At 40.2% G+C, this 24713-nt stretch overlaps 1 protein-coding gene and 1 long non-coding RNA gene across 5 annotated transcripts in view; one reads left to right on the top strand and one right to left on the bottom strand.

Annotated features, from left to right (window-relative positions):
- The window catches only part of ZFHX3 (zinc finger homeobox 3), a 260031-nt gene extending 252521 nt beyond the window's left edge, over positions 1 to 7510 (top strand). For all 4 annotated transcript variants that reach the window (XM_064489014.1, XM_064489012.1, XM_064489013.1 and 1 more), the window contains one exon: positions 3907 to 7510. In XM_064489014.1, the coding sequence (XP_064345084.1) occupies positions 3907 to 5591 (1685 nt within the window). In that variant the 3' untranslated portion in view covers positions 5592 to 7510. The remainder of the gene's footprint in view (positions 1 to 3906) is intronic.
- LOC116154842 (uncharacterized) overlaps positions 5009 to 24713 on the bottom strand; it is a 115626-nt gene continuing 95921 nt past the window's right edge. The window contains exons 3-4 of the long non-coding RNA XR_010382273.1: positions 5405 to 5592; positions 5009 to 5083 (exon numbers count right to left, since the gene is read on the bottom strand). This is a non-coding gene — a long non-coding RNA (uncharacterized LOC116154842). The remainder of the gene's footprint in view (positions 5084 to 5404; positions 5593 to 24713) is intronic.

The raw sequence follows: 24713 nt of genomic DNA, 5'->3' as shown, positions 1-24713 counted from the left end.
TTCGGCTCTCGGTGACCCTTTCGGTATTACACAGCCACCCAGCTCACACTTGTTCTGTGGCTCCTGCACAAGGCCTCTGAGTGCTGGGCAGATAGGAAGCTTCCCTTGTCTAGCTCTCTAACAGCAGTAAAACTTCAAGTCCCTCCCACTGAGGCTGCCTAGAGCTGTGCTGTATGTGACTCTGACTTCCCAGTTCAAGGATGGAACCTTGTGGTTAAAAAAGCCTCCTAAAACCATTCTCATTCCTGGTGTTCAGTAGCACAGCCAGACCGTGTGCTACAGGCATGAACGTGAGGGTCCTGGCATACTAGATCCTGGGGTATTTTCAAGAAAGATGTTTCCATCATGGACCCTCCCATTCAGTCCTGATGGAAATACAGGTCCCATCCAGGTATTTGTTGAAAATACAAAACATTTGAACACCCTAGTTAATTCTGGATCATGTCCTATGGACACTGGTTCCAGAGTATCTAAATCGGCTCTTTGCCTTCACCTGTGGTCCCGCCGCCTCTTTTGGAGAGCTGCTCTGGAGGGAGAGGTGCTCCCGGGAAGAAGCTCTCCTTACTCCTGACGTTCTCTCTCAGCCAGAAACAAGTGCTGTGTTAGTTTCTGATGAGACCGCCTTTGTACTTGAATGCACTGACCAGGAACTTGTTTGTATTGGATAATGCGGTTATGAATTTTGACATGTTTTAGTTCTCCATACAGACAAAAAATGTTAATGGTCATTTTCAGGGGTATTCAATCACCCCCTCATTTCCTTCTGCCCATTTCCTTTTCTTCTCTTCCCCCAACTCAAGAGTCACGTACTTGGTACTTACTTTTCCACGTAAGAGGGAGTTTTGCAGTTCTTCCTGTGTGCCTCTCTTGTTCCTCCTCCCCTGTCCCCACCTGTCTTCTCTGAATCCAGCTGTCTCTCCTAAATTGGAGCTTCAGCTCCAGGATCTGTGAGACTTAGGCATACGTTAGCACATCCCCTCACACGCTAGTGCATGTTCGCCAACGGAGAGCTCCCCAAAGCGCCTCCTTGCCTTCAAAACGTGTCCCTGTTCCCAGAGGTTGAAGCAGTCCTCCTGCTTCCCAGAGTAGTTCTGGTTTCTGGGTAAATTAGATTCAAGTTTGATAATTCTCAGTGTTGTACAGAACGTGAAGTTACTTCATTCCTAATCCCAGTTTGTTATCCAAAGAGAGAACGAGAAAAGAAAGCATTGAGATGTAGAAGTCATTGCTTATATGTATTGGCAAGTAATCTCACAGAATGGTGCTAAAAGCCAGCTAGACATAAGCCAAGCAACAGCTATGGAAAGTGGCCAGGCACTGAATTATCCTTGCAGCCCTGGACCTTGGCAGCAGGGCTTGGGATGGTCCAAAATTTCATAGTAAGGTGAAAAAATTAGAATCAGAATGTCTGATCTATTCCCCCTTGTTTTACAGATAAGAAAACTGAGGCCCAGAGAGGTCAAGACCATTCAGCAGGCTAGGGTTGGAGCCAGAGCTCCCACCCAGGCCTCCAGGCTCCCGGTGCTATGGTCTCCTTCCACAACACCCAATATGAGCCAGTCAGTCAACAGGTATATATTTAGTGCTACTCAGGCTCTGGCCACTTAAAGTGGACTCAAGGTAGAAGGATACACTCTTAATCATTCAAAGCAGCCAGGTGTGCCCCACCTGACTGTACTGCAGCTCCCAGCAGCACTGGATCTGGAATCAGGTAGTTACGTCAGGCCCAATGGTAAGCTCTATCCATATGACCCTCCGTTTAATCCCTGCATCCATCTGCTGTGGACAGCTGAGGTTCCAGGCAGTCAACTCACAGGCCCAACATCACATGGTGGGTATATGTCAGCCACAATCCATTCCGCAGCAGTTTGACCCCAGGAGTGCATGACTCAGCCTCAAGGGGACGAAGTGCCTTGTTTGGTTCTGATCTTCCAGATCAGAAAACCAAGACCACAGAATTATTATGACAATGTACTGAGCTACTTGACCGAACATGGCTAGTGCAGAGTCTGGTAAATAGCAGAGGTTCAGTAAATGTTTCTTATAATTTAAATCTCTTTTGTGCACTGTCACTTCAAAATACAGAAAGTTAAAGACCTAGTTGACCTGGATCTTTCTCCTGAGAGCATGACACCATTTGGATGGGGAGATGAACAGGCATTCCTTCCCTACCCCACTGATAATTTGGCTCTGGCTCCAACCTAAAACTTGGAGCAGGCCTGTTGCCTAGAGGTGGACATATCCCAAGTTTAGAATTCATAATCTGTTCTGTCTCTGCCTCATTTGTGCCACTGCAACCAGTGAGCTTTTACTGAGTATTTGTAAATCAGACATATCTCCTCTGATTTCAGTCTCTGAAGTGCACTGAGGAAACTGGATGACTTAATCTCAGCAGTCCCTTTCTGCTGTTTTGGAAGAGTAAATTAATGATGTTATGTGATGCCGAGGGAAGCATCCTTGAGTATCTGTGTTTTTTTCTGAGATTGGCAAATGGAGGCAACCTTGTTCTCTTCATCTGAAATTTAAGGGTGTTTAAATGCAGTGTGACAGCCCCGGGGACACTGCACCCGCTGGAGCGGGAAATCAACACTGTCTTCGCCTAAGTCTAGGCTTCAGAGTGGTTTTTCTCGTGAGCACAGTGACTTGTTTGGAAGGCCCACCCCAGCTGCAGCAGGGGGTCCAGATGAAACAGTGAGGGGCGGTGGGATTTCTGACATTACATTTTGGTGTCCTCTGAAGTGAAGGGACGTATAGCGTCTGGTGTCTGGGATGTGATCAGTGCTGGTGTCCCCCACCACCTTGCTAATCTGGACACACTCGCAGCTTCATGTACCGGCAGCAGCACCACCACCTTCCATCACCCTGGAACAAAAGAGAAACCAGGAGATAGCTATGGGTCAGGGAGGATGTGAGGCTAGGGGCTGAGTGAAGGCTTTACAGGTAGTGATAGATGAGGCCTGAGTGTGACTGAGGATGGGGCTGTACCCCATGTGAGCTGGTGACATGGTCTAATCCATAAGCAGTGGGGCCTGGGGCAGGTGGCAGCATCCTAGGATTTGCTGGTGCCAGCACTTTCGGCCGTTCCATCTTGGACGTACCTTTTCTCCTCTTCCTGTGGCTGGTTTCTCAACTGCCTGCAACTCTAACGCTCCTGTATGTCATTCAGACAGGGACAGGAGAAGAAAATGCTCATTTTCCCAGTGGACTCCAGAATGCTATTCCTAGATGGTTACATTTTTCAACGGATTTGTTTAAGTTGATGAACTGAGCCAAAGCAATAGAACTATTTTCCTTGAATGGACTGTTTTATTTGCTCCCATTCCTCCTCCATCTCTGCCCTTCTAACATGTCCATTAGGTCTCAGCAGTGGAGGTCAGGGCAGCACGCTGGTACCGCCTGTCATATCTGTTCACGTGGCCTTGGTGGCTGGTTGGGTTTCTTGCTTTTGTGTTCTCTTCTCTGGACAATTTCTGGTGGGGCCTCTTGCCTGTAGTATTTCTGCGGGCTTTGATGAAGGCCATTGGTTCAGATGGGTCCCACTGGCAACAGCTAGCTTGGGGGCCACCAGACTAATTGCCTTGGGCAGAGAGGAAGGTACCTGGGAGCGCAGCAGAGAAAATATGAAGGAGTAGGATGGGTGTGGCCCACTGGGCTGGAAGGTGTTGAAAGTCGTTGATGGGGAAGCATGGGAGCTGACCCAGGGCTGGGTCCTGGTTAGAATACAGGATCTCCAACCCTGAGCCTGGCAGTACAGCTGTGTTGAACGTGTGGGTTTTGAGAGGATCCTTTAAGCTCAAACGCTGAGTTCTTAGATGCTGTGCCAGTGACACAGGTGAAACGTCTTGAGCTTCAGCCTCGCCGCCCCAGACTGACGTGTCATTTCTCTGTCTCCATTCTTTTTGTTAGCTTTAACATCTCCTAAACCGAACTTGATGGGTCTGCCCAGCACAACAGTTCCTTCCCCTGGCCTCCCAACATCTGGATTACCAAATAAACCGTCCTCAGCATCGCTGAGCTCCCCGACCCCAGCACAAGCCACCATGGCGATGGCCCCTCAGCCACCCCCTCAACCCCAGCAGCAGCAGCCACAGGTGCAGCCGCCGCCGCCAGCAGCCCAGCCACCCCCCGCGCCGCAGCTCCCGCCACAACCGCAGCAACAGCAACGCAAGGACAAAGACAGTGAGAAGGTGAAGGAGAAGGAGAAGGCACACAAAGGGAAAGGGGAACTCCTGCCTGTCCCCAAGAAGGAGAAAGGAGAGGCCCCCACGGCAGCCACAGCCACCATCTCAGCACCGCTGTCAGCCATGGAGTACGCCGTGGACCCCGCCCAGCTGCAGGCCCTGCAGGCAGCCTTGACGTCGGACCCCACGGCGCTGCTCACAAGCCAGTTCCTCCCTTACTTTGTACCAGGCTTCTCTCCTTACTACGCCCCCCAAATCCCTGGCACCCTGCAGAGCGGGTACCTGCAGCCTATGTATGGCATGGAAGGCCTGTTCCCCTACAGCCCTGCGCTGTCACAGGCCCTGATGGGGCTGTCTCCGGGCTCCCTACTGCAGCAGTACCAGCAATACCAGCAGAGTCTGCAGGAGGCGATCCAGCAGCAGCGGCAACTACAGCAGCAGCAGCAGCAGCAGCAGAAAGTGCAGCAGCAGCAGCAGCAGCAGCCCAAAGCAAGCCAAACCCCAGTCCCCCAGGGGGCTGCTTCCCCAGACAAAGACCCTGCCAAAGAATCCCCCAAACCAGAAGAGCAGAAAAACGCACCCCGTGAGGTGTCCCCCCTCCTGCCGAAACCCCCCGAAGAGCCAGAAGCAGAAAGCAAAAGTGCGGACTCCCTCTACGACCCCTTCATTGTTCCAAAGGTGCAGTACAAGTTGGTCTGCCGCAAGTGCCAGGCGGGCTTCGGTGACGAGGAGGCGGCGAGGAGCCACCTGAAGTCCCTCTGCTTCTTCGGCCAGTCTGTGGTGAACCTGCAAGAGATGGTGCTTCACGTCCCCACGGGCGGCGGCGGCAGTGGCGGCGGCAGTGGCGGCGGTGGCAGTGGCGGCAGCGGCTCGTACCACTGCCTGGCGTGCGAGAGCGCGCTCTGTGGGGAGGAAGCTCTGAGTCAACATCTCGAGTCGGCCTTGCACAAACACAGAACAATCACGAGAGCAGCAAGAAACGCCAAAGAGCACCCTAGTTTATTACCTCACTCTGCCTGCTTCCCCGATCCTAGCACCGCATCTACCTCGCAGTCTGCCGCTCACTCAAACGACAGCCCCCCTCCCCCGTCGGCCGCCGCCCCCTCCTCGTCCTCGTCCTCCGCTTCCCCCCACGCCTCCAGGAAGTCTTGGCCGCAAGTGGTCTCCCGGGCTTCGGCCGCGAAGCCCCCTTTTCCTCCTCTCTCCTCATCTTCAACGGTTACCTCAAGTTCATGCAGCACCTCAGGGGTTCAGCCCTCGATGCCAACAGACGACTATTCGGAGGAGTCTGACACGGATCTCAGCCAAAAGTCCGACGGACCGGCGAGCCCGGTGGAGGGTCCCAAAGACCCCAGCTGCCCCAAGGACAGTGGTCTGACCAGTGTAGGAACGGACACCTTCAGATTGTAAGCTTTGAAGATGAACAATACAAACAAATGAATTTAAATAAAAAATTAATAACAAACCGATTTCAAAAATAGACTAACTGCAATTCCAAAGCTTCTAACCAAAAAAAAAAAAAAAAAAAAGAAAAAAAAAGAAAAAGCGTGGGTTGTTTTCCCATATACCTATCTATGCCGGTGATTTTACATTCTTTTCTTTTCTCTTTTAATATTAAAAAAAAAAAAAGAAAGAAAAAACCCTTAACCTTGTTACATTGTGTCCTTTTGAAGGTACTATTGGTCTGGGAAACAGAAGTCCGCAGGGCCTCCCTATGTCTTTGGAGCTTAAACCCCTTGTATATTTGCCCCCTTTCAATAAACGCCCCACATTGATAGCACAGAGGAGCCCGGCATGCACTGTATGGGAAAGCAGTCCACCTTGTTACAGTTTTAAATTTCTTGCTATCTTAGCATTCAGATACCAATGGCTTGCTAAAAGAAAAAAAGAAATGTAATGTCTTTTTATTCTCAGGTCAATCGCTCACACTTTGTTCTGTTTTCAGAATCATTGTTTTATATATATTATTTTTTCGGTTTTGTTTTTGTTTTTGTTCCAGAAAAGATTTTTGTTTTGTTAATTTAAAAACGGGCAGAAAGTATTCGAGAAAAAAAACAATGTGAACTGCTTTAGCTTTCTGGGGATTTTAAGGATAGCTTTTCTGCTGAAGCCAATTTCAAGGGGAAAAGTTAAGCACTCCCACTTTCAGAAAAAAAAAAAAAAAACCCACACACACAAAGAGTGTTGAGGACTTGTAGCTTAAAAAAAAAAGTTTTAAAAACTGACTTTCTGTATTTATGATAGATATGACCATTTTTGGTGTTGAGTAGATTGTTGCATTGGAAATGAACTGAAGCAGTATGGTAGATTTAAAAGGAAAAAAAAACCCCTTTTGTGTACATTTAGCTTTTTGTATGGTCCAGCTGACAGCTCCTCATTTGATGTTGTCTTGTTCATTCCTAGCAGATAGATTGCAATCCGTTGATTCGCCTAAGCTTTTCTCCCCATTTGTCCCTTAATTCCACTTTCTCTTTCCTCCTCCCACCCTATAATCTCCCACTTAAGGTAGCTGCCTTCATTTCTTAGAGGGTAGCTGCAGAATTATTTTATAAAACTAAAGAAAGAATTTCAAAAGGTTCTAGGGGTCATTAGGATCCTCACAGATTATTTTTGGTTGGGGAGTTGAAACTTTTTAAAGGCATATAATTCTAGTACCTATGTCTATTAGCCTTGTACATTTATTTTTTAATTTATCCTTTGGCTTTTCTTTTCACCCCCGTTTTTTCCCTCCTTGTTTGTTTGGTAGATGCTTCAAATATTCTTTTCCTAAACTAAAGCATTTGTTTCGGTTTGTGTAATTGGGCTGTGTGCTTTTCTTTCCTAAAAAAGTTTTTGGTTAGGGGTTTGGTTTTTGGGTTTTTTTGTTTTCTTTCCTCTCTCAGAAAAGGAAATTTCATGCTTTAAATAAAATCCAAAGACACACCCTTTCACTGCTGATGCAGAAAAAAGGGAAAGGGTTCTTGTTACTTGAGAATTTGTTTCTGATTTAAACAAACAAGACTTACTTCTTTAATAAAAGAAAGAGTAAAACAAAAGAGTCCCAGGTTATGTGCTTCTTCTGCAAGCAGAGAGGCAACTATTAATGACAATTCCATATACCAAAAGACACATTTTTTACTTCAAAGTTTTGTCTTGTGTCAGGCAGTCTGAGCGGCGAGTGATCCAGAGCGCAGCCAACAAAAAAAGCAGATAGCAATGTACGTAGAGAGCAAAAAAGGAACTGTGTGTGAGGCACTTGTGTTTATGTTAATATCCGTATTCCTGTAACACACAACACAACGCAACATACACCTTTTCTCATCTTAAAAAAAAAAAAAAAAAAAACGGCCTGAACTTTGAAAGGAAAACTTTGTGCTGCTATAACGTAGATTTTGGAGACAAATAGATGCTTTGCTGTTTCACTTTCATAGTCAAACATCAACAGAAACAATCTCCCCTTGCCCCAAAAGTGTGAAATCCTTCTCCCCATCATTCTCTTCCTTATGTTTCAAAAGGGAACTATGAAGACTGTGAATGCAGGTTCCATCTGGTCACCTTTTGGGCTTCTTTCCCCAGTGCTGAAGCCACTCATCGACTTTGCAAAAAGACTGGAGCATTCCAAGATCTGAAAATGGATTTCTTTTTTTTCTTTTTTTCTCTTTTTCTTTTTTAGCCGGGACTATTTTATTTTTATGAATTTGTTTTTAGTTTAATGAAAGTGTAGATCCTGAACTGTTGTATATATTTCTAACTAGGCTGATGCACAGTGCAAATTCCTTTTTTAATTTTTTTTAAGTAGAAATACTGAAGAATACCATCTAACTATTCATACAAGTATACAGTTGTAGCATAAGGTGTCAAAAAAAAAGTACGCAAAACATTTGCTGTTTTAACAAGCTGTTTTCTTTTAACAAGAATTCTTGTATTTCTCCCTGTGTTTGAGATGAACATTTTTAAATTTTGAAGTTGTACAGTTTTTTGTTTTCCATTATTTTATCTTGTTTGTAACTCTATGAAATATATATATATTTTTTGCCATTTAACTGTTGTATGTTACTCTGTGTCTGTATCATATAGAAGAAAAATTGTTTTTGTTTTTGGTTCTCTGTGTGATACCAGTTAACAATTTAACACTAGCTTTACCTGTCAAATTCTGCTAGGTCTTTTCTGAAAACTTTGTTTTTAAAAATGATAATTGCTTGGTAATAGTGCAATTTCTATCCCTTTCCCTGTCCCTCTCAACTTTAAGTTCATTTCCTTGTAATTTTGCCACCCCCTCCCCAATGGTATGTTGTTTTGGTCTTTTTGTTGTGGTTTTTTTTTTTTTTTTTTTTTTTTGAGCTACTATGCCATCCTCCCTCTGTGAGGCAGAGTGACTGTCAGTGTTTTGTTATGCCATGCCTCGCTCGACCTGTGGGTGTGTTTAGCAGCAGCACGGTGGTTGGTTGAGTAGGTGGGTTAAGCGTGTTTTCACCCACCAGTGTTCCTCCCAGGGGTTACATGAGTGTTTCGACCTGGAGTGGGATGTGTACTTAACACTTGCCTCTACAACTGTACCACCCACGTAATATGGTCATTCAAAAAGGAAAAAAATAATCATCCTCAGCATTGACCCAGAAGTAGCAAAGCAGTCAGTGACGGTGAAACTTAGAGCTCAAACGCGAGCTAGTTAGATATTTGTGGACTAACACACACCCACCATGGCTGTGACCAGTTATCATTGACAAAGCATGAATTCACTACAAAGCTCAACTGTTTAGATTGGTCTCACTCGGAGAATTGACTCCCTCCTGCTGCACAGTAGGTAGCTGAGTAAGATCTCTCCACTGACTTTTTAACTTAGTTCTTCACCTCCATTGACACTTCATAGTTTGGTTGGTTGGTTTCTTTTCAAATCTCCACAGTGTGGGTTGGTGCTAGACACCCTTCAGCCACAGCACCAAATGGAACCACAGAATGGGAGTTATTTCCTCCATCCTTCTAAAAAAGGAACTTAAGAAGGGGGACACACACAAAACACACACATGATTTAATAAATATAGGAATTTTTTTTTTTTAATTAAAAGCTATTTAAAGAGATGAATGTGGCCAAAGTTGTTTTACACGATTGAAAATAAAGTAAAACAGACGGCATGTGTTTAAACCTGAGTGTATCAGGCATGGCAGGAAGTTGCAGGAGAGAGAGGCAGTGACCCAAACCAGTGCACTTGATGTTCATGGACATATATTTTTTTTAAATAATAAATTAAATTAAAACATTTTAAATAGACGCATAAATTGAGTTGGTTGTTGGCGCTGAGATACTGCCCACTGTGAAACAAAGCTTTGACTAGTTTTTTGTTTGTTTGTTTACTTTCTTCGGGGGGGAGGAGGGCAAGTTCGGGTAGGAAAGAAAGCATACATGAACGTGACCCTGAGGTGAAGAGGTATATGAACAGCCTTTGCAATGTACAAAAAAACAAAAAACAAAACAAAAAAACAACAAAAAAAAATAGAGCAAGTGAAACCAAAAATGATGTTCTTGGTGTTTTTCTATAATGTAGTCTTGTTAGCTTTTTTTGTTACTGTAACAATGCTGATCTCGAACTGTACCAAAATACATGGAGACTAACAAACAGAACCACATGGAACTTTCAAACTGAAAAAAAGAAAAAAATTTGTCACAAAAACTTTGTTGTCATAGTTAAGTTGATTGTAGATGGTAATTGAATATACTCCTTTGAAAATATTTCATCAAGTATGTTTCCTGCTCATTGTGATACATTAAAAAAATATGAGCAAAAGTTATTGTCTCTGTCATCAGAGTTTGTGTGTGCATGTGTGAGAAAGAGGTTGATGCCTGGCAAGGTGTAAATTTGAACAGTACCTTAGCTGCAGGCAGAGGTAGTCATTCCAGGGAACACAAGCACTGGTATTGTTGCCATCCTGGCATTCCTGTCTCCTGGTACTCATGAAAGTGCAGGAAGTTAGGGTGATGGTGCTGATCAGCTATTTCATTGAGAAGAGTCAGGCTGACAGCTTGGATGATACTTGGCCACAAAGAGCATCTAGACTTTTAATTCAAGTGTTTATATGAGAATTTTATAATTCTTGGCACAACCAGGAGCTTGGAAGTTTTGCTGATGGTCAGGAAAGAGGTAAGTTTAACTTCTCTGAAATGGGAATTCGATCTAGTGCTTATGACAGAAGGATATGAAAGGTGAGTTGAATTAAATGGATGATTGACTAATCTATTACCTTTCCTAGCAAAGAAATTTTAAACTCCTGTTAGAGCAGAATTTGAGATAAAAGCAATCTACAAAACAGTAATAGCATTAGTAATTCCTACATACACGAGACAAATACTCAGTCATCTTATCAAAACCGTCCTTTACAACAGAAAATGCCTGAGATTCATTAATATGGAGTACATCCAAGATCAGGCCCAAAGGCCTTCTAGTCATCTCTAATTTATAGCCAGTGCCCATAAATAATATACAAAATTATAGCAGTGGGCTAGGACAGCATTGCAGGCTAGCTGTGTCCTTGCTAGGTCTGCTGCATCTGCCCTCAGCCGACAGGGGTCTTTTCTACCTCAGGAGTTGTTCTGTGAAACCCTCTTCTATTGGCTCAGCCAGCCATTGTCCACCAAGTCTTTTTTCTTAGTTCCTGCAGCAGGCATTCAAGAAGAAGCAGTGACCCTATTAACTCAAAATTTCAAAGAATTCTACAACTGGCATGGGCATTGCTAGTGCTCAGAAAGGAAAAACGGGTTCCCTCCCTGGTAGCTGGGAGCCTCCATGCCAAACAAGTGGTGTCACTGTCCCTAATGAAACCCTGTTCTTCCCCCAGGCACAGGCCCTTTCTTTTGCCTGTTCCTGCAGAAGCAGATGGTTTCTATCTCAGTATGTTTTCTTGGCACAGTTATACCACTGATCTATCTTCTGACCCCGTGAAAATGTACAATGTGATATAAACCGTTCAGCCCGAAAGCCGGATCTGCCTTTCTAAGCTATAATTATTTTAGGATCTGGCAGGATCACATTGAATTCTTTTTAATGCTTTTTGCAAAGAGGTTTTGCTGTTTCAGCTCTTTGGAGGAAGGTGACAATTCAAATTCTTCCTAAGGTAAAATCCTAAGGTAAAGTTTTAACCAGAAATTAAGACAAAGCCTCAGTGATGGCTGAAACATTTGTATCAGAAAAATCTCTGAGCACCTAAATTACACTGTGAGAGCCTTGGCTGTTACTGGAAGAGCTTTTTACTAAGAGCTTCAATACCAGGCTCCTCTGAGTATTCCTACGTGGATGTGAAAGGGAGGACAAGCCTCTCTCCCTTGCCTCCTAAAAAATGTGAAAGGAAAGGATGTGAAATGGAGCTCCTTTGCCTCTCCCTTGCCTTGGCTCGAACCTAGAACCTCCTGCATGCTAGCCATGCACTCTACCACTGAGCTATAGCATCTTTCTAGCTACCTGGGTTTCCCCATTCTCAGCTTTATCTCCCCAACTCAGGGAGGTAATTAAAATTAAATGAGGTCATTGGGGTAAGCCCGTTAAATTAAATGTTAAAGTAAATTTAAATTACATTACTTAATTACAGTTAAATGAGGTCATTGGGATAAGACACATGCAGAGAGATGACCATCTGAAGACACTAGAAGATGAGGGCCATCTACTAGCCAAGGAGAGGAACACTCAGAAGAAACCAGTTTAGCCAACATCTTGATCTTGGACTTCTAGCCTCTGTAACTGTGAAAAATTAGTTTTCTGTTGTGTAAGCCCCCTGTTTAATTTTTACATTAGCCTGGGCAAACACATATACACACAAGTTATATGGAGAATAGAGGAACACATTAAATTATGGCACAGGGTACAATAATTAAAAAGTTGGCTGTGGGCAACTACGTCAAACAGATCTCTTTATCAAATAACCTGCAAGGAGAGTGAAGGAGTTGGGAGGACATAACCTTACTCATTAGAAGATACCTAAAAAATATATTTAAAACACAATGGTAATGTGAATTTATTTGGGTCAATGACTCAAATCACAATTTTTTTAAACTTATGATTATTTGACACAATGAGAAATTTGATCATGGCTAAGAATTCATATTAAAAATCATCATTAAGGTGGAAGGGGGTATTAAAGCCCAGAGTCCCCCAAAAGAGGATTCTAACAGAAGATACCTTACAAAATAAGCTAAGGACTGAGATAATCCATAAGTGGAACAGGGCCCTCAAAGATTTACAGTCTGGGTTCAAATTCTTTAGGAAGTGTATGGAATCTCAAATGTTACACTTGGTCTTCTGGATTTCTAGTAGCCACAGTAACCTGGCACATCAAATATAAATCTTCTCTAGAAGAAAGTACACTCATAAAATCCCTAAAATTACCTTTATGTATAATTTTCAAATACATCATACAGCTCACAAAGACACAAAGAAATTAGGCTCCATGAGTGAAAAACAGCAGACAATATAAACAGAGCCTCAATAGTATTATGCTTAATAAGTCAGAGAAAGACAAAATACTGTATGATAACCTATATGTCAAATGTTAAAAAAAAAAACAAAAAAAAAACACTAGTGAATATAACCAAAAAGAAACAGACTCATATAAAGAACAAACTAGTGGTTACCACTGGGGAGAGGAAATAGGGGATGGACAAGATAGGGGTAGGGGATTAAGAGATACACAATACTATATATAAAATAAATACTCTACAAGGATATATTGCATAGTACAGGGAAGATAGCCAAAAATTTGTAACTATAAATGCAGTATAACCTTTAAAAATCATGACTCACTATGCTGTACATCTGAAACATAAAATATTGTACATGAACTATAACTCAATACAGAAGAGCTGAAATTTTTTTTTAATTTTAAAGAAGAATTATAAAAAAGAGCCTCAATGACTCATATACTGAATTTGACAAATGCAGATCATAAAACAACTACACTGATTATATTTGTGAAATAAAAGCTTAAAGATATCTTCTTTGGACGGTAAAATAACGTAAAAATGACAAAAATAATTGAAATTAAGGACTCAATTGATGAATTTAACACCTGATACAACATAACTGAAATAGTCAGAAACAAATCAGAAAAATTTATTTAAAAATGCAGAATGTAGATATTTAAAAGATAAAAAATACAGAAGAAAGGGTCAGAGATATCATACAGTGATGAGACCTGACATATATTTAGTCAGTGTCCCAGAAGAAGAGAAAGAGAAGCAATATTTAAAGAAGTGATGGCTGAGAAACTTCTAGAAATAAGGAAAGATGCAAATTCAGATATTTTAAGTCCAATAGAAAGTAAACAAGAAGAAATAGGAAAAGGGAAAAAGAACTACATGTAGCTCCATCATAGTGAAAGTACAAAAAACTAAGGCCAAAGTAGGCACAAAAAGCAGACTTGTTACTTTCAAAGAAATATGCGTTAGATACTCAATTGATTACACAACAGTAACAATGGAAGCCAGGAAGCAAAACTGGCTCAAAGAAAATAACTGCCAATATAGAATTCTATACACAGGAAAATTAATTAATATTTTTATTGAAGTACAGTTGGTTTATAATGTTGTATCAATTTCTGGTGTATAGCACAATGCTTCAGTCATATAGGAACATACATACATCCCTTTTCATATTTTTTTCACCATAGGTTACAACAAGATATTGAATATAGTTCCCTATGCTATACAGTATAAACTTGTTTATTTATTTTATATATAGTAGTTAGTATCTGCCAATCTCAATCTTCCAATTTATCCCTTCTCACCTCCTCCCCCCTGGTAAACGTGTGTTTTCTATGTCTCTGAATCTATTTCTGTTTTATAAATAAGTTTGTTTGTCTTTCATTTTTTTTTTAAGATTCCACATATAATTGATATCATATGGCATTTTTCTTTCCCTTTCTGGCTTACTTCACTTACAATGACATTCTCCAGGGACATCCATGTTGCTGCAAATGGCATTATTTTATTATTTTTTCTGGCTGAGTAGTATTCCACTGTATAAATATACCACAGCTTCTTTATCCAGTCATCTGTCATTGGACATTTAGGTTGTTTCCATGTCTTGGCTATTGGAAATAGTGCTGCTATGAATGTTGGGGAGCATGTATCTTTTGGAATTAAGGTACCCTCTGGATATATGCCCAGGAGTGGGACTGCTGGATCATAGGGCAAGTCTGTTTTTAGTCTTTTGCGGAATCTCCATACTGTTTTCCATAATAGCTGCACCAAACTGCATTCTCACCAACAGTGTAGGAGGGTTCCCTTTTCTCCACAGCCTCTCCAGCATTTATCATTTGTGGACTTTTCAATGATGGCCATTCTGACTGGTGTGAGGTGATACCTCATGGTAGTTTTGATTTGCATTTCTCTGATAATTAGTGATATTGAACATTTTTTCATGTGCCTGTTGGCCATTTGTATGTCTTCACTGGAGAATTGCTTGTTTAGGTCTTATGCCCATTTTTGGATTGGGTTGCTTGTTTTTTTTCTTATTAGGAAAACTAAATTTATAATGAAGGCAAAATAGAGACATTTTCAAATGAACACACAGAGTTTGCCACCTTAGACTGAAGGATGTACTTTAGTCAGAAGGAAAATGATCAGAGAGAGACAGTTGGATGCAAAAAGAGGTGACTGTTTTTAACATGCTGAATTGTATGTAGGCAAATCTAAATGAATACTTATCTCCACCAGGAAACTGTTAGAACCAGTAAATAAATTCAGGAAAGTTCCATGATACAAAAATCAATACACAAAATCAGCTGTGTTTCTGTACACTAATAACAAAATATCAGAAAGAGAAATACGGAAAACAATCCCATTGACAATTTCATCAGAAAGAAAAAAAAAATACCTAGGAATAAGTTTAATAAGCAAGGAGGTGAAAGACCTGTACACTGAAAACTGTAAGACAATGATGAAAGAGACTGAACAAAACACAAATAAATGGAGATATTCTGTGCTCATGGATAGGAAGAATTAATATTGTTAAAATGTCCATATTACCCAAAGCAATCTATAGATTCAATGAAATCCCCATCAAAATTTCAGCGCTATTTTTCACAGAAATAGATTAAGCCTAAAATTTTTATGGAACTGCAAAAGACTCCAGATAGCCAAAGCAATCTTGAGAAAGAAAAATAAAGCTGGAGGCATCACACTTCCTGGTTTCAAACTATATTTAAAAAAACTATAGTAATCAAAACACTATGCTGTTGACATAAAAAGAGATACATACATCAATGGAACAGAATACAAAGCCCAGAAAGAAACCCACAGACTTACGGTCAATTAATTTAGAACAAAGGAGCCAAGAATATACAATGGGGAAAGTATAGTCTCTTCAATAAATTGTGTTGGGAAAACTGGATAGCCACATGCAAAAGAATGAAACTGGAGTAGTGTCTTACACCACACACAATCAACTCAAAATGTATTAACAATTTGAACATAAGACATGAAAATGCAACACTCCCACAAGAAAAACCAGAAGGTACGTTCCCTCCTTGACATCAGTCTTGGCAATGATCTTTTGAGTTTGACATCAAAAGCAAAGGCAACAAAAGTGAAAATAAACAAGTGGGACTATATTAAACTAAAAAGTTTTTGTACAGCAAAGGAAACTATGAACAAAATTAAAAGGCAACCTATAGAATGGGAGAAAAATATTTACAAATCATATATTTGATAAAGGGTTAATATTCAAAATATATAAAGAACTCTTACAACTAACAGAAAAAATTCTGATTAAAAAGTGGGCAGAAAACTGGCCAAGATGGTGGAGTAAAAAGATCTTGAACTCACCTCCTGTCACGAGCATACCAAAATCATAACTATCTGCAGAACAACCATCAGTCAAAAAGACTGGAACCTACCAGAAAAGATCTTCCACAGGGAAAGACATAAGAAGGAACCACAATGAGACCAGTAGGAAGGACAAGCTCACAATATAGTCAAATCACATACCTCCCGGGTGGGCAACCCACAACAGGAGAAAAACTATACTGCAGAAGTTCTCCCACAAGAGTGAGAATTCTAAGCTCCATGTCAGGCTCCCCAGCCTGGGGATACAGAACCGGGAAGACAAGCTCCCAGAGCATTTGGCTTTGAAGGCCAGCAGGGTTTAATTGCAGGAGTGTCACAGGACTGAAATAGAGACTTCACTTTTAAAGGGTGCACACAAAATCTTATGCTTACTGGGACATAAGGCAAAAGAAGTAAATTGATAGGAGGCTGGCTTGGGCCTACTTGCTGGCCTTTGAGAGCCTCCTGGAGAGGTGGGAGGTGACTGTGGCTCACCCTGGAGACATAGACACTGGTGGCAGACATATCAGGGAAAATTCAGCTGCATGAACACTGCTCTGTGGCAGCTGACATACTGGATCATTAGCTCTGAGATCTGGCCCTACCCAACAGCCTGCAGATGAGGTTGCTGGGACTCCTCAGGCCAAAGAACTTACACAGCCCCAGCCATCAGCAGACAGGCTTCCTAAAGACTAAAGAGGCCAAAGCCACCTCTAGGGTTGCCCACAGACACAACCCAGCCCACCAGGGAGAGGGCCAAGACCCAGCTCCACCCACAGCAGACAGGCACTGGCCTCTCCCACCAGGAAGCCAGACCAAGCCTCTAGACCAGCCTTATCCACCAAGGGGCAGACACCAAAAGCAAGAAAACTATGATCCTGAAAAGAAGGCCAGACCCTATCCTGGGACCAGCTGGGCCCTGGCCTGGCCCCCTAGCAGGCCAAAGCAACCTCTGGGACACCCTGGATCCCATACCCAACTGTACTGGGAGCTGACCCCTGCCCTCAATGATCTGAAATGAGCTCTGGGATCCCTGCCTTCAATGATCTAAAATGAGCTCTGGGATCCCTGCCCTCAATGATCTGAAATGAGCTCTGGGATCACTGGGCCTTGCAGCCGGATACCAGAACCAGCTCTGCCTGCCAGTAGACTGGCACCAACCCCAGGATCTAGCTTCACCAGCCAGTGGGTGAGCATCAGCCCCAGAATATTTGGGACCCTGACTGCCCGCCAGTGAGCTAGCACTGGCCTAAGGGGCCCCCTAGGATTCTGCAACTGGTCATCTCATGACCAGGCTCCACTAAATAATAGCCAACAGGATCCTCACAAGGCAGGACCTAGCAACTGACCAGACTTGGGGCCTACCAGACAGCCCATACAGTTAGCCCACCACAACAGAAGGACCCATGTAGCCCTCTTAGGATGAACAGAGAGGTGAGCATTGCTGAGACACAGAGGATTCCTCCTACAGAAGGACACTTCTCCAAGGTCGAGAAACATAACTAACCTACCACATAGAGAAAAATACAAATAGCAACTTAGAAAAAATGAGGTGGCAGAGAAATATGCTTCAGATGAAGGAACAAAACAAAACCCCAGAAGAACAACAAAGTGAAGATAGGCAATCTATCTGAGAAAGAATTCAGAGTAATGTTCATCAAGATGATTAAAAAATTCAGGAGGAGAATGGATACACAGAGCAAGAAGTCAAAAATTTTTAACAAAGAGTCAGAAAATATGACGAACCAAACAGAGATGAAGAATAACTGAAATGAAAAATATACTGGAAGGAATCCATAGTAGACTCAATGATTCAGAGGAACAGATCAATAAATTGGAAGACACAGTAGTGGAAATCACTGCTGACCAACAGAAAAAAGAAAAAAGAATGAAAAGAATGAGGACAGTTTAAGAGACCTCTGAGATAACATCAAGCGCACTAATATTCACATTATATGGGTCTCAAAAAGAAGAGAGAAAGGGCCCAAGAAAATATCTGAAGATATAATTGCTGGGAACCTCCCTAACATGGGAAAGGATATAGTCATACAAGTCCAAGAAGTGCAGAAGAGTCCCATGTAGGGTCAACCCAAAGAGGAACACACCAAGGCATGTCAAAATGACAAAAATTTAAGATAAAGTGAGAATACTCAAAGCAGCAAGGAAAAAGTAACAAACAACATACAAGGGAACTCCCATAACATTATCAGCTGGTTTTTCAGCAGAAACTCTGTAGGCCAGAAGGGATTGGCATGGTATATTTAAAGTGATGAAAGGGAACAGCCTACAACCAAGAATACTCTACCCAGCAAGGCTTTCATTCAGATTTGATGAAGAAATCAAAAGCTTTAGAGACAAGCAAAAGCTAAATGAATTCAGCACCACAAAACCAGCTTTACAACAAATGCTAAAGAACTTCTCTAAGAGAGAGAGAGAAAAAAAAGACCACAATTAGAAACAAGAAAATTACAGAATGAAAAAGCTCATTGGTAAAGGCACACATACAGAAAAGGTAGGAAATCATCCATAAAGCAAGCTAGTAGGAAGGTTAAAAGACAAAAATAGTAAAATCATCTGTATCCACAATAAGCAGTTAAGGGATTTACAAAATAATTAGAGATAAAATATGATACCAGAAACAGTTATCATGAGGGGAGGAGAGTACAAATGCAGGTATTTTAAATGCATTTGCAATTAAGAGACCAGCAACTTAAAACAATCATGTATCTATATATATAGACTGCTATATAAAAACCTCAAGGTAACTGCAAACCAAAAATCTATAATAGATATACACACAAAAAAGAAAAAGGAATCCAAACATAACACTAAAGATAATCATCAAATCACTAGAGAAGAAAAGAAGAAGAAGAAAAAAAAAGACCTACAAAAACAAATCCAAAACAATAACAAAATACAAATAAGAACATACATATTGATAATTACCTTAAATGTAAATGGACTAAATGCTCCAACCCAAAACACAGACTGGCTTAATGGGTACAAAAACAAGACCCATGTATTTTCTGCCTACAAGAGACTCACTTCAGATCTAGTGACATATACAGACTGAAAGTGAGGGGATGGAAAAAGGTAATCTAGGCAAAAGGAAATCAAAAGAAAACTGGAATGGCAATACTTTCATCAGACAAAATCAACTTTAAAATAAAGACTGTTACAAGAGATAAAGAAGGATACTACATAATGATCAAGGAATCAATGCAAGAAGAAAATATAACAACTGTAAATATATATGCATCCAACATAGGAGCATCTCGATATATAAGGCAAATATTAACAGACATAAAAGGAGAAATTGACAGTAACACAATGATAGCAGGGGGCTTTAATACCCTACTTACATCAGTGGACAGATCATCCAGACAGAAAATCAGTAAGGAAACACAGGGCTTAAATAACACATTAGACCAAATGGATTTAAGTGATATTTATAGAGTATTCCACCCAAAAGCAGCAGAATACACATTTTTTTCAAGTGTACGTGGATCATTCTCCAGGAGAGATCACATGCTAGGCCACAAAACAAGCCTTGGTAAATTTAAGAAAACTGAAATAATATCAAGCATTTTTTCTGACTACAACACTATCAGAATAGAAATCAACCTCAAGAAAAAAAGCTAAAAAAACACAAACACGTAGAAGCTAAACAATATGCTACTAAATAACCAAAGGATCCCTGAAGAAATCAAAGAGGAAATCAGAAACTACCTTGAGATAAATGAAAACAAAAACATGACATTCTAAAACCTGAGGAAAACAGCAAAAGCAGTTCTAAAAGGGAAGTTTATTGCGATACAAACTTACCTTAGGAAACAAGAAAAATCTCAAATAAACAACCTAATCTTATACCTAAAGCAACTAACAAAGAAGAACAAACAAAACACAAAGTTAGTAGAAGTAAAGAAATCATCAAGATCAGAGCAAAATTAAATGAAATACAGGCTAAAGAACAATAGAAAAGATTAGTGAAACTAAAAAGCAGGTTCTTTAAAAAGATAAACAAAATGGATAAACCTTTACCCAGATTCATCAAGAGAAAAAGGGAGAGGGCTTTTTCTCTTGATGAATGAAAAAATGAAAATGGAGAACTTACAACTGACACCACAGAAATACAAAGGATCATAAGTGACTACTACCAGCATCTATATGCAAATAAAATAGACAACCTAGAAGAAATGAACAAATTCTTAGAAAGGTACAATTTCCTAAGACTGAACTAGGAAAAAATAGACATTAAAGAAGATTACCAGTAATGAAATCAAATCAGTAATTTTAAAACTCCCAACAAACAAAAGTTCATGACCAGATGGCTTCACAGGATGAATTTTACCAAACATTTAGAGAATAGTTAATACTTATCCTTCTCAAACTATTATAAAAAATTGTAGAGAAAAGAACACTTCTAAACTCTTTCTATGAGGCTACCATCACCCTGATAACAAAACCAAAGATAACACACACAAAAAAAGAAAATTACAGGCCAAAACCACTGATAAACATAGATGGAAAAATCTTCAACAGAATACCAGCAAACCAGCTCCAACAAAACATTGAAAGCATCATACACCATGATCAAGTGGGATTTATCTCATGGATGCAAGGATTTTTCAGTATTTGCAAATCAATCAGTGTGATACGCTGCCTTAACAAATTGAAGAATAAAAGCCATATGACAATCTCAATAGATGCAGAAAAACATTTGACAAAATTCAACATCCATTTCTGATAAAAAAAAATCTTCAGAAAGCGGGCATAGGGGAAATGCACCTCACTATAATAAAGGCCATATATGACAAACTCACAAGTAACATTTTCAGTGGTGAAAAGCTGAAAGCACTTCCTCTAAGGTCATGTACAAGACAAGGATGCCCACCCTCACCACTTTTATTAAACATAGCTTTGGAAGCCACAGTCACAGCAGTCAGACAAGAAATAAAAAAGGAATCTAAACTGGAAAAGAAGTAAAACTGTCACTGTTTACAGATGACATGATACTATACATAGAAAATCCTAAAGATGCCACCAGAAAACTACTATAGCTCATGAATGAATTTGGTAAAGTTATAGAATACAAAATTAATATACAGAAATTTGTCGCATTTCTATACACTAACAAAGAAGTAACAGAGAGAGAAATTAAGGAAACAATCCCATTAACCACCGCATCAAAAAGAATAAAATACCTAGGAATAAACCTATCTAAGGAGTCAAAAGACATGTACTCTAAAAAGTGTAAGACACTGATGAGAGAAATTGAAGACAACACAAACTGATGGAAAGATATACTGTGTTCTTGGATTGGTAGAATCAATACTGTTAAAAAGACCATGCTGCACTCACTGTGGTAGCAAATATACTAAAACAAACAAAGAAACAAACAAAAAAACAGACTATACTACCCAAGTTGATTTATAGATTCAAATCAATCCTATCAATTACAAATGGCCTTTTTCACAGAACTGGGACTAAAATTTTTAAAATTTCTATGGAAACACAATAATAAAATATCTAGGAATAAATCTAACCAAGGAAGTAAAAGACTTATACGTGGAGAACTATAAAACATTGATTAAGGAAATTAAAGAAGACTTAAAAAAATGGAAAGATATCCCATGCTCCTTGATTGGAAGAATCAATATTGTTAAAATGGTCATACTACCCAAGGCAATCTACAGATTTAATGCAATCCCTATCAAATTACCCTGGACATATTTCACAGAACTAGAACAAATCATAATAAAATTTACATAGAACCACAAAAGACCCAGAATTGCCAAAGCATTACTGAAGAAAAAGAAAGAGTCTGGAGGAATAACCCTCCCAGATTGCAGGCAATACTACAGAGCCACAGTAATCAAAACAGCATGGTATTGGTACAAAAGCAGACATATGGACCAATGGAACAGAATAGAGAGCCCAGAAATGAACCCACAAACTTCTGGTCAACTAATCTTCGACAAAAGAGGCAAGTATAATAGAATAAAGACAGTCTCTTCAGCAAATGGTGTTGGGAAAACTGGACTGCAGCATGTAAATCAATGAAGCTAGAACACTCCCTTACACCATACACAAAATAAACTCTAAACGGATCAAAGACTTAAACTTAAGACATGATACAATAAACCTCCTAGAAGAAAACATAGGCAAAACATTATCTCACATACATCTCACCAATGTTCTCCTAGGTCAGTCTACCCAAGCAATAGAAATAAAAGCAAGAATAAACAAATGAGACCTAACTAAATCTACAAGCTTTTTCACAGCAAAGGAAACCATAAACAAAACAAAACAACAACCTATAGAATGGGACAAAATTTTTGCAAAAGATGAAACTGACAAAAGCTTGATCTCCAAAATATATAAGCAGCTCTTATGACTTAATAAGAAAAAAAAACCCAATCCAAAAATGGGCAGAAGACCTAAACAAGCAATTCTCCAGTGAAGACATACAAATGGCCAACAGGCACATGAAAAAATGTTCAATATCACTAATTATCAGAGAAATGCAAATCAAAACTACCATGAGGTATCACCTCACACCAGTCAGAATGGCCGTCATTCAAAAGTCCACGAATGATAAATGCTAAAGAGGCTGTGGAGAAAAGGGAACCCTCCTATACTACTGGGAATGCAGTTTGGTGCAGCCATTGTGGAAAACAGTATGGAGATTTCTCAAAAGACTAGGAACAGACTTACCATATGACCCAGGAATCCCACTCCTGGGCATATATCCAGAAGGAACTCTACTTCAAAAAGACACCTGCACTCCAATGTTCATAGCAGCACTATTTACAATAGCCAAGACATGGAAACAGCCTAAACGTCCATCGACAGATGACTGGATAAAGAAGTTGTGGTATATTCACACAATGGAATACTATTCAGCCATAAAAATGACAACATAATGCCATTTGCAGCAACATGGATGTCCCTGGAGAATGTCATTCTAAGTGAAGTAAGCCAGAAAGAGAAAGAAAAATGCCGTATGATATCACTCATATGTGGAATCTAAAAAAAAAAAAAAAAAAGAAGACAAATGAACTTAAATATAAAACAGAAACAGATTCATAGAAATAGAATACAAACTTGTGTTGCCAGGGGGGAGGGGGGTGGGAAGGGACTGACCGGGAGTCTGAAATTTGTAGATACATATAGAATACATAAACAAGTTTATACTGTATAGTACAGGGAAATATATACAAGATCTTTTGGTAGCTCATGGTGAAAAAGAATGTGACAATGAATATATATATGTCCATGTATAACTGAAAAATTGTGCTCTACACTGGAAATTGACACAACATTGTAAACTGACGATAACTCAATAAAATAAAAATTTTTTTAAATGGGCAGAAGACATACAGATGGCCAACGTGCACATGAAAAGATGTTCAACATTGCTAATTATTAGAGAAATGCAAATCATAACCATAATGAGGTATCACCTCATACCTGTCAGAATGACCATCGTCAAAAATTCTACAAATAATAAGTGTTGGAAGGGGTGTAGAGAAAACAGAACCTTCCTACACTGTTGGTGGGTATGTAATTTGGTGCAGCCACTATGGAGAACAGTATGGCAGTTTCTTAAAAAATTAAGTTAGAAAAAATAGAGTTACCCTATGATCTAGCAATCCCACTTCTAGGCATATATCCAGAGGAAACCCTGACTTGAAAAGACATATGCATCCCAATGTTCAAGGCAGTACTATTTACAATAGTCAAGACATGAAAGTAACCTAAATATCCACTGATAAATGAATGGATAAAGAAGACGTGGTATGTATATATAATATACTCAGCCATAAAAAATGAAATGTTATTCAGCCATAAAAAAATAATAAATAAGGCCATCTGCAGAACATGGATGGACCTAGAGATTATCATACTAAGTGAAGTAAGTCAGAGAAAAACAAATATGTGGTATTACTTATACGTGAAATCTAAAAAAATGAGGCAAATGAACTTATTTACACAACAGGAACATAGAAAACAAACTTATGGTTGCCAAAGGGGGAATCAGGGAGGGATAAATTTGGAAATTGAGATTAACAGATACACACTACTATATATAAAAGAGGTAAACAACAAAGACCTACTGTATAGCACAGAGAGCTATATTCAATTCCCTGTAATAACCTATAATGGAAAAGAATCTGAAAACACACACATATATACATATATAGAAGAATATATATAGTACTGTATCACTTTGCTGTATACCTGAAACATTGTAAATCAACTATACTTCAATAAAAAAATTATTTTAAGTGAAAAAAAAAAATGGACAGAGGAACTCAATTGACATTTTCCAAAGAAGACATACACTGGGCAACAGGCATATGAAAAGATGGTCACCATCACTAACCATCAGGGAAATGCAAATCAAAATCGTAATGAGGATTTTTCAGGTCAAGATGGCAGAATGGTAGAACCACAAGCTTGTCTCTCCTCACAGCTACAACGAAACCACAACTGACTGCTAAAGAGCCAACAAAATAAAAGACTGGAACCTAGCAAAAAAGATCTTCAACTGTAAACATAAAGAGGGAACCACACCAGGAAGGTAGGAGGTGTGTGCCTGCAGTATAATCGGGCCCCATACCCCCCAGGTGGGTGACCCACAAGCTGAGGAATAATTGGGTCACAGAGGCCCTCCCACAGGAGTGAGAGTTCTGGGACCCACGTTAGTCTTCCCCGCCTGGGGTTCTGGTGTTGGGAGG

This window comes from Camelus dromedarius, chromosome 9, assembly GCF_036321535.1.
Source record: "Camelus dromedarius isolate mCamDro1 chromosome 9, mCamDro1.pat, whole genome shotgun sequence".
NCBI classification, from domain to species: Eukaryota; Metazoa; Chordata; class Mammalia; order Artiodactyla; family Camelidae; genus Camelus; species Camelus dromedarius.
This window is presented reverse-complemented; position numbering and strand designations above follow the sequence as displayed.